At 43.2% G+C, this 10,773-nt stretch overlaps 1 protein-coding gene across 1 annotated transcript in view; it reads left to right on the top strand.

Annotated features, from left to right (window-relative positions):
- Positions 1–9,704: 9,704 nt before the first annotated feature.
- Positions 9,705–10,773, top strand: part of ST7 (suppression of tumorigenicity 7) — a 153,784-nt gene continuing 152,715 nt past the window's right edge. The window contains exon 1 of the mRNA XM_054177998.1: positions 9,705–9,866. Coding sequence (XP_054033973.1) covers positions 9,716–9,866 — 151 coding nt within the window. The 5' untranslated portion in view covers positions 9,705–9,715. The remainder of the gene's footprint in view (positions 9,867–10,773) is intronic.

Here is a 10,773-nt window from a genome sequence, read left to right as displayed (position 1 = left end):
GTAGACTTTAGGTATTTCATATAGGTAAAGCACTTTCTCTGATAAGTTTTGCTGTGGCAGTTGTCTTAATGTGAATTACTACTTGTTTATATTCTATTTTTAAATTAAAGACAAGCTTTGTATTGTGGAATGTTGATGTACTAGACATGGCTTGTGATATGGACTTGTAAAATGCTTGCATTCATGAAGTGTATTGAGTCTTATGCATCTTAGTGCCCTTTTATATGAAAGAATTTTTAACTTCTGCAATTAAGCAACTGTTCTTTCTGAACTGACTTTGAAGTCATTATGCTGTGCATGCTGAAAACAGTTCTGCTGGCTGGTTCAGTTGGGAACACTGCACTACAGTTCATTGGTCATTCAGCCCACAAAAGTATTGTGTGAGACTGAACATCCTAATAGATGTGCTCTCCTTAGGAGATGATTACAGCTGCATCTACGGCACTGGTGTAGTTTACGTGCTTTGGGAGTTAAATCCCTCTCTGATCTGCACTTGCCGAATGCTGGTTTGGCCAACAAAGCATTTTTGGTGCTCTTGAGTTCATCTTGTTTTGGAGAACTCCTACCTGGGAACTGGACTCGGGGTGTGCACCAAATGCCCTCCAACTCCTAATGGTGATGTAAGTCCATAGCAGTGGTTTTCTTCAGGCAGCTTGAAACCACCTATGTTTTGAGGATGTCTGGACGATCAGACTAAACCTTGCCTTCAAATTTCCAGAGTCCAGTGTAAGTATAGAGGCTGAACATTAACTGTTTGATTCTATGGATTCATTCCTGTTGTACTGAAATCCTTGCTGACATGGGTGTAGTTTCTGCCACATTCATTTTCTGGAAAGAATGAAACTGCTTCCTCTGATGCAACTGTAAACTAGGTGTAGATTAAATTTAGTTTGTTCATAACCTTGAAGTGTCAATTTTTGTGTGACAGTGTCAACTCTGAACTCTTTATTTTTATTGAAAGGGGGAAAATTTACATCAGATTCAAATGATAATAAAAAAAAGTCTTATTTCCACCCCCAACACAGCTAAACTGTGTCCAGTTCTGGGCCCCTCAGGAAGGATGCTGACTTGCTGGAACGAGTCCAGAGAAGAGCAACAAAGTTGGTGAGGGGTTTGGAACACAAGTCCTACGAGGAGAGGCTGAGGGAGCTGGGGTTGCTTAGCCTGGAGAAGAGGAGACTCAGGGGTGACCTTATTGCTCTCTACAACTACCTGAAGGGAGGTTGTAGACAGACGGATGCTGGTCTCTTCTCCCAGGCGGCCAGTACCAGAACAAGAGGACACAGTCTCAGGCTGTGCCAGGGGAGGTTCAGGCTGGATGTTAGGAAAAAGTTCTATACAGAGAGAGTGATTGCCCTTTGGAATGGGCTGCCTGGGGAGGTGGTGGAGTCGCCATCATTGGAGGTTTTCAGGAGAAGACTTGATGGGGTGCTTGGTGCCGTGGGTTAGTTGTTTAGGTGCTGTTGGGTTGGTTGATGGGTTGGACGCGATGATCTTGAAGGTCTCTTCCAACCTGGTTTATTCTGTGTATGTATGTATGTAAAAGAATGGAACTGTGTATATGTACTTCATTCAGTCTGTGAAAATGAATGCTTATTATTTGGTAGATTTTATTAGTAATGTTTTCCACTGCTACTGAGGTCACCTTACCTGTAATGGGTATTGCTCAGCACGAAGAGGGTGAGAGTGGTAATCTTTCCCTTAAAGGATATATTTTGTAAATGCAGCCTACATTCCTCAGATGTACAGAAGAGAGTTTTGGGTCTCATGAAGTAAAGAAGCGACTTTTGTCTGCTTGGAGCAAACATTGTCACAACTAGCAAAAAAAACTAGGCTATCTTCTCTTTTGCAAATAAAGGTTATTTTCAAATAGCTTTATGAACTTAACTGAAAAAAATTCCAGCTACAAGCTCTTGAGTACAAGAAAAAGACCTTTCATTCTCTTGGGCTGCAGTGGATTTTATTTTTTTTTCCTTCTGTCTGCTTGAGCTGCCTCCCTGCCCAGTGTACTGCCTTTCTTGGCTGCTGGATGATGGTGTTTGTTTCCTGTTCCAGGAACTGGGAACTAAGAGGTGCCTAAAGGCAGAAATATTCAACTTCTTGCTGTTCTGTGAAGGTGCTAGAAAAGACCATCAGCTTCGAAGGGTCCAAATAACATCCCTGGGATCTGGGATGCTGTCATTATGTGTTTTCCCAAGCTTGCTAGTACATCCAGTTATAACGCAGGTTGTCAGTAAGATTGTAAGAAGTGCACGAATGTGATCTATTATAGTTTTCCTGAAGAAAGAAAGGGGCCAAGTTGTTTAGACTGAAGAGTGGGGGCTTGGTGCTGCAGCTCTGAGGGAAGGGTCAGTTAATTCAAAGCTGCATTCCAGGAACACAAGTCTAATGGAGGCTGGCAGAGTACTTGCAACAGGAGTCTTCAGTGCCAGTGTCTGTGAGCTGCAGCCTCCGCTGCCCACAAGTCTGAGCGCACATGCTGTTCCTGAACCTGTGCCTTGCAAATAGCAACAGTGTGCTTCAAGTGTTGCTTGCTCTTCCCGTTCTAGCAAGAGTCTGTCTTATCACAGTGACAATTCCTGGAGACGCTGACCCGAATGCCTCTATAGCCCTTCTCTTAATCTTCTATTTGTACAGTAGCTCTTCTCCTGTCCCTTGGTCTAGCTGTGCTATAACGACTTTCACATAATTTGGGAATTACAAAATCAATGTTCAAATGAAGAACAGATACTGACATTTAAGGTTAATACCTGTGGCAAGCAACTGGAGTGGAAATCTGATCTTTCAAAGTGATTAGCAGTTTCAAACTAAGTAGCAGGAAGAAAAATCTGCTTCCTTCTTTCCTTTTACATGACGCATGCATTGTTAAACCAGTTCTCAGACACTATAAAACTGGTAGGCTTTTCAAGTCTTTCACTTCATTATAAAAAGAGGAACATGAGGTAGTAAAAACATAACTGGCCAAAAAACAGTTGTTAAAGATTCAACTGGAAGGTTTCTGAACAATAGTGATGTTGGAAATCTTGAAATCCTTGAATAGGAAAGCAAAAGCTCATCTTGGTTTTTATTCCACAATGTGGCAGGGCAGAGATTTGCACACTCTGAAAGAAATTGCTAATGATAAAGATTATCCTTCCTCACCAAGTTCTTGTCAGGCTTTAGTAATAATAAGGGAGACATTAGGAAAAGCGTAATCTTCCTTGATGCTCTGACTTGGTGCCTTCTCCCTGCTGTACTGCAGCACTCTGCTCACCCTACAGCTGCAGAGCCATCATCTTTTTCCCCACACAGCAGCAGCTGGTGGGATTTAGGAGAATTATATCTCCATTTACTGTTCCTTACAATCCTCCTTTGCTGTGGGTCTGCTGCAGTTTCAAACTGATGTCAGGCTGGAGTTCAACTTGCGTGATGTGGTGAGCATTCAGCGAAGCACAAGGTCATCCCATATTGGTGACTGTACTGTTATTTCTTCTCCGTTGCAGCTTTCTGCTTTCAAGAGATTATGGAAAAAGCTTGTATGAGGTACTTGGTACTGTAGTGGTAAGTGTCATGAAAAAAGCCATTAGAGAATAAGTAATACTGTATCTGTAGTAGGATTTCAATACTAGGTAGTAAATAGGGCCAGAGATATGCAGTGAATGGCCAGACTGCAGGAATCAACTGGTGCCTGAGTACAAACAGCTTGTTCTTAATGAGTTGATGGGGTGAGAAATGTTTCCTGGGACCCACCTTGCCCCTGCACGTATCAGTCTGGACTAAGGCTGTCCAATTATTCTTGGTTGTGCAGTAAATTCAGAGCTGTGTGATAAGAGATAGTGAGATAAAAGTTAGCAGCAGTTAATGACAGAAGATGTGCTGCTTGTTCATTTCCTGTCTGCCTACAGTCAGAGCTGTTCTTTTCCTTCATAATAGCTGCCAGCCTCAAGCAACAATAATTCTCTGTATGTGATCCAGCACTGTGACTGCTTGATTTTCTTCATCTGAATTTCTGGACATTAAGTAAAATGTAAGTGTCAGTGGATTTCTGTGTTTCTACCTATATATAACTGGTAAAGATGCTGTGTTGACATAGGGGGGAAGTTAACTATGCTCTGCTAATTGCGGATATCAGAACATAGGAATTGAGAACTTCTCTCTTAAAAAAGTTTATTTATTCAATTAGTATCAATGCTCAGTAAATTAAAGGCCACTGTCAATACCTTTTTTTATTAAAAAAAAGGGGGGGGGGGGGTGCAGATATCAAACATCTCCTACATCAACAAGTGTATCTCCTTAACAAACAAAACAAAACAAAACCCCAAAAGCAAATTTGTTTGGCATGGGTGTGAGGAGCTGAGCTCTTGTCCTTTTCCTCAACCTAAAGAGGGGGGAGGGAGAAACCAGTGCTGGTTTCCTCCAGGCTTTGCACCATCTGTCTCTGCCTCCCCATTTTCCCCACTGCCTTGTTTGCCTCCTGTGACATACAGAACATGTGTGGATCCAGATGCCAGACTCTGACTTGCCAAGAGCTCTTTTTTGACCAGGAGCCAACCTCACAGCTCACATGACTCCTTTATGAATCCTAAGCACGTACCATCTTGTACAAACACTGATGTGTCTTGGTCCAATGCCTGATTTTTTATAAAGGGTCTTCGTAAAATGCCCTCAATGAATGTGTGTGTCCATCTACTTCACACAAATATCTATGTGCTACTGGGAGATATCTCCATGGATTTTAAAAACAAATAAATACATTTCAGTGTGCTTCAGCAAGTAAGTGTACTTGAAATGGGGCACTGCCCCACACTGATGCCTAAGTTTGCTGATAGCATTGAATTCCCATCTCATTTTTAGGGACAAAAGAAATTTGTTAAGCAAAATCAAAAGGCAAGAGAACACAAGTTCAGAGAGTTGTTTTTTGTTTGCTTGTTCTTTTTCTGTTTGAGACTTATTTCAAACACTACCTGAAAATACTGAAACCCTGTTCTGACTTGAACACCTTTCTTTGCCTTGTCTTTACATTAACATCTGATTCTTAACTGAGCTAGTTCTAACCCTGGTTTTGTGAGTTGTCTTCCAATTAAGGCAGCTTGCCCATTGATTTTCCTGCCACTTTGAAGGGGTCTTCCCTCCCTTGCAGCTGCCCAGACACATTATAGATCTCTGTTTTCTGGCAAAGGGACTTTGCCAGAGTTTAGAGGAGTTTACAAACTACCTGAAGGGAGGTTGTAGCCAGGTAGGGGTTGGTCTTTTCTCCCAGCACCAGAACAAGAGGACACAGTCTCAAGCTGCACCAGGGGAGGTTTAGGCTGGATGTCAGGAAGAAGTTCTTCACAGAAAGAGTGATTGGCCATTGGAATGTGCTGCCCAGGGAGGTGGTGGAGTCACCGTCACTGGAGGTGTTTAGGAAGAGGCTGGGTGGGGCACTTGATGCCATGGTTTAGTTGATTGGATGGTGTTGGGTGATAGGTTGGACTCGATGATCTCAAAGGCCTTTTCCAACCTGGTCTGGTCTATTCTGTTCCGTTCTGTTCTGTTCTATTCTATTCTATTTCTAATTTCTCCATCCTCCTCCAGTTTAAGGAGACCTGAACATTCAGCTCCCTCAAACTCTGCTCCCCTGCTTTCTGAAACAATAAAACGGGCAGAAGTTCATCCCCATCTTCCCATCTTCATACTGCTTTGAAAGTAAGGAAGACAAAGCTTTTTGACAAGTCTTGCTTGAGGCATGTGAATGCTTATTTGACTTTTCCTCATTAGTCATAGTGGCATATGTTTAAATATTACTGTCTTCGTCTAAGCTGAACATTCCTGTAATACTGTAATACCTCAATTTTATGATGGGGAACAGAAACTTCAGCCTGGATACACTGTTTAGAAGTCTGAAGTTACATACTTCTGAAATAATCTTTCTTTTAATGAAAATTTATTGATAAGATTGTAAATGAAGCATAGTATTTTTTTTTTCCTTCTTTCTTAGCATATTTTCTGTTCTCTAGGCTGTGACTAAGGACTCTGTGCTTTAGGTGAAACCAGGTTTTTCACATGTATTTAAGCTATTTTATTCAGACTTTGGTATGTCTGAAAAATGCTGGGTAAGGGATTCCATGAACTCTGTCTGCTACAGTGCTCTCATGCTGCTTCTCACTGATTCCAGTTTAGACTGCCATCTCCAGTTCATCCCTGATACTGTTCGATACACATCTGATGTGTTTAGTGGATGTACTACATACATCTGTATATATGAGTATATCATACATGTGTGCATATGTGCATGCATGCACATGTATGTGGGAACACCAGCCATGTATACATATGTATCATTATTTAATTTGGATCTAGACTAAAAGGTGTTTGGCATAACACTACTTAGCTGTATTCAGCTGCTAACCAGGCATCAGCTGAAGGTCAGGGGAATGTCTGGCTGCTTTGAATCTTTGAACATTTCCCAGCATTCACAGATGTCTGGAGCTGATGTAGGTCTTGTTGGTGCCCTTTATGAATGTCCTCAACAACTGTGCCTGGCTGTCTTTCCACTGCCAAGAAATCTGATGCAATCTCATTTTATAGCCAGGCTCCAAGGGGATTGTACATTGTGGGCCTAGAAAAAGTTACTGATCTCTGAAAGGCAGAAGATATTTTAAGGTGTGTTTTTTTTTCAAAACAAAACAACATAACAAATACTTAAACCCCCTACTTCTTTGGATCTTGATGCAGAAAAAATCAAGCAGGCAGAATTTTCAGACTAGACTTTTGCTGCAAATTATTTTTATCCAATAATCACTTCAGCTGTATTCTGTTATATCTTGACTTAACAAGTAAGTGCCTGGAGCCAGCTGATACTTAATAAAATCCTATCTATTCATTGTACTGAACAGTTTGCTTCTTTGATTTGTGAAATGCATGTTTAAGGCTTTGTATTAATAGTTGGCACTCCTTTTGAGCAGAATTGAGAGACAATTTGTGTGAAACAGAGCCTGAGCTGTGAACTTGTCTTGAATCATAGGATTGTTTAGGTTGGAAGGATCTCCAGTTCTAAATGCTAACCTAGCACAGCCAAGTTCATCACAAAACCCCGTGTCCCTAAGCACCACATTCACATGTCTCTTTAAAATACTTCCAGGGACAGTGATTCAACCACTTCCTGGGGCAGCACCTTTCAATGCTTAACAACCCTTTTGGTGAAGAAATTTTTCCATATGTCCAATCTAAACCTCCCCTAATGCAACTTGAGATTGTTTCCTCTTGTCCTGTCACTTGTTACTTGGGAGAAGAAACAGACACCCACCTCACTAGAGCCTCCTTTCAGGTAGCTGTAGAGAGCAATAAGGTCTCCCCTGAGCCTCCTCCAGGCTAAACAACCCCAGCTCCCCCATCTGCTCCTCATAAGACTGCATCCTTCAGCCTAGGTGCTTCTTTAATAGGGACAACAGGAATAATAGTCATGAGTGCACCAGCTTGTCATGATTCAAGATACCCTAATAGGGAATTCTGCATACTTTATCATCTTTATCTCATCATTATTATTGTTGTCATCATCATTGTAATTGTCGTTATCATTATTATTCTTGTTTGTGTAACAGCACCCAATGGGAAATCCATTAGTGTGTGTTACAGGGAGCTTGAAGTGCTGGACTCTGTTGGTAGCTTGGCTTTTAAATACTTTATCCTCGTTGTAAAAACACTGGAGATCCAGGAATGAAATGCATAAAATTACTGCAAAGTATTAGTAACTGCTGTAATTCCAGGGGAAGAAGAAACAGGGTGCTTAAAGGAAGAAAGGCATAAAATGAATAACCATGCTTTAAGAGGGCATAGTTCCCAGCATTTTGGTCTTCTATCAATACAGGTGACATAAAGAAAGCATAGCTGAAGAAACCAACACAGTCTAATAAAAGACTGCTAACACAATGAAAAGGAAATGCTGCTTATAAAAATGATTTTTTTTTAAAGCTCCATAAACCACCTCTGTCTTCCATACATAAAAGAAATTGATTCGTAGTTAGTTTTAGAATACCAGCAATATGCTGAAAATTAAAATGTGTAGGTCACAGTTTATAAAAGGGGGGGGGAAAGGCTTAGTGTTTTGGGTTTATTAATAATACATAGGAGCCTGTGCAGTTAATATTTTGATTTGTAAGTAACTGCATGGTGGAGTAACATTGACTTTTTTCAGATGTGACTTATGTGTTTTCTTGCCTTTATAACAAAAAGGGGAAGCTGAAATATTTGAAATGTGGTTTCCTTTAGTATGTAATTAAGCCATAAGTGACCTTTTCTGTAGTTAATCTGTATATTCTAATTTTAAAAGCTTTGTGATTTATTAGCCAGGAAAACTTTTCCAGTCTTGCACCAAAATTCCAATATAGGCACCACAGTCCCTTAATCAGAAGATCCTGTCACCCTCAAATGCACATGACCCAGATGGTGTTCCCCATCCAGCTTCAAGTCCCATAGCATAGTCTGGAAGAACAAATTTGGTGCCTTTCCTACCATGAGAAGATATCAATTTATATAACTACAGTTTTATTTTGGTATAATGTCTTTAGGTATTGTGAGCATTCTGGAAAAGCTACTATGTTTTTCTCTACGATGACTTGTTCCTGGGATTGAAAATTCCAGAATAGAGTGGCTATCACCAGTAGGAAAAATTCTCCAAGATTTTTGTTTGGTTGGTTTTTTACTGCTTAAGAATTTACTAGTGTTTCTTAAAATACTGGAAAGTATCGCACTCATTAGAGAATGTGGAAACAAAGGAGAGAGATACAAACAAACTACGATATGCGGTGGGTGAATACTTACTGTGTGTAGCCTGTGTAACGTCAAAGAAAGCTGAGATCAGTTGTTAGCGGGCCTCTGAAGTTTTGTCACTATCAGTTGACAAATCTTGTTACCTGAAGAAATACCTCATCGAGAGAATCATGGGAGAAACGGGTCTTTTAAAAGAAGTGCAATTCTATGGCGATAGTCCTTTATCGACCCTATTTTAATGAGACACATCTTGTGCTCTATAGTATCTTCCGGTGATTGCGGGGGGGCGGAGAGTTTTACAGTTCAGAACTCTGCTGGGCATTGTACACAAGCAAAACCCGGGGTTTATGCTTGCGGTGTTATCAAAGCAAGACGCTTACGCAAGTAGACTGCAAAAAGCCGTCCTACACTAGCCCTTTTCAGGCTTAAAGCCCTATTGCGTGGTGGAAATACAGCCTGAAATGCTTTCAAGATAGCAAAGACGTGAAAAAGTTGCCCGGCCTCTCTCCCCTCCCCGCTTCTCCTCATGCTCTGGCTGTTTCCCCGCATTTCATCATGCGGCCGCTGCCAGCGCAGGGAGCGGCGTGCAGCCGGGGCGCCGAGCCTCCCGGGGGCAGGTCCGCAGCTGCCACCGCAGCACGTCCCCCACCCACCAAGCGTGGGTTTCGGGACCCTTCGCAGCTGCAGGCTGTCCCTTCCAGCGGCCCCGCCTTTGCCCGGGGCCGCCTGGGAGTGCCGCGGGCACAGTAAGAAAGGGACCGGAGAGCAGCGGGAGTGCCCCGCGGGCCCTAGCACCGCTGGCCCGGGCTGGGCCGCGCCCCGCGGCGGGCGGTGCGTGCAGGAGGCTGGGGGCAGCCGGCTCAGGGAGGCGTGAATCATCCCACAAGTACACGCTGAAAGGTTGTGGCAGCAGAGAGCAGGGTTCGGGTTGGGGTTTTTTTGCTCTCTCTCTCTTTTTTTTTTTTTTTTTCTTTACTCCAAAAACATGGCTGAAGCTGGGACGGGCTTTCTGGAGCAGCTGAAGTCTTGCATCGTCTGGTCCTGGACGTATCTCTGGACACTGTGGTTCTTCATCATGCTCTTCCTGGTCTACATCTTAAGGGTGCCCCTGAAGATCAATGACAATTTAACCACAGGTAGGGAGCACTCATTCCCGCCGTGCTCTTTCGCCGCGAGGAGCACCCTGGCCCCTTCCCCCGCGGCCGCCCCCCGGGGAAAGGGAATGGGAACGGCGGCTGCCCGCGGGGGCGCCCGGGGTGGTGGGAGGCAGCCAAGCTTCCGTGGATGTTTGCCGTCTTCCCCGCAGCCCCTTGCATACTGGTACGAGTAGGATTTTGTAAGGCGCTGGGGTGGGTAATGTTACCTTGTGATTGACTTTTGGCTTGGTCCAGCTAGCCCGGGGAGGGCGTGAAGCTTCCAGGGTCTGGGGGGCTTAAAGTAGTTGCGCTGGCTGTAGCAGGCTGTAGAAATCCCAGCGTCACCCAAAGGGGGCTTTGTGGTGTGCAAAGAGATCATCTGCTGGTGGTTTATCACTTTGTCCCTGCTTATTTTGCCTTCTAACGATGCTTGGTCCTTGCGCCTGCGTTCCTACTTTAGCCCCTGGGATGTAAGGGCTGTAGTGGTCCTGGAAGAGCTTCTCTTCCTCGTCTCCTGTGTTGTGACGAGGAAAAGACAAGGTTACTTCAGGAGTATAGGGCAAACTGTGGCCATGCTCCAGCTGAAACTTGCTGTTTCTGGAGTTGTATTTCAGAGTGGATTTCACTAAAGCAGTCAACATACTGAGTTTTGACTGGTAGGCGCTTTGAGAATAAAAAAAAAAGTTCCGTGCTTGATTTCCAGGTGGTGGCTTCACCTATTTATACTGGGTTTACTGTGTAAATGATAAATAGCAAAACTGCGGTTTCCACCCAACAACGCTATGCTTTTTCTGTACTTTTGAGATTAACTGGAGCATTCCAGGGGCCTGAGCAGCTTGTTCAATTCTCAAGCCTAAGTCAGGAACAATGAAAATTAATTTGCATCCCGTATGCGCCTGGCCTCGAT

This window comes from Dryobates pubescens, chromosome Z (assembly GCF_014839835.1).
Source record: "Dryobates pubescens isolate bDryPub1 chromosome Z, bDryPub1.pri, whole genome shotgun sequence".
Classification (NCBI taxonomy): domain Eukaryota; kingdom Metazoa; phylum Chordata; class Aves; order Piciformes; family Picidae; genus Dryobates; species Dryobates pubescens.
Note: the sequence above shows the minus strand (reverse complement) of the source record. Positions and strands in the feature narration are given on the sequence as shown.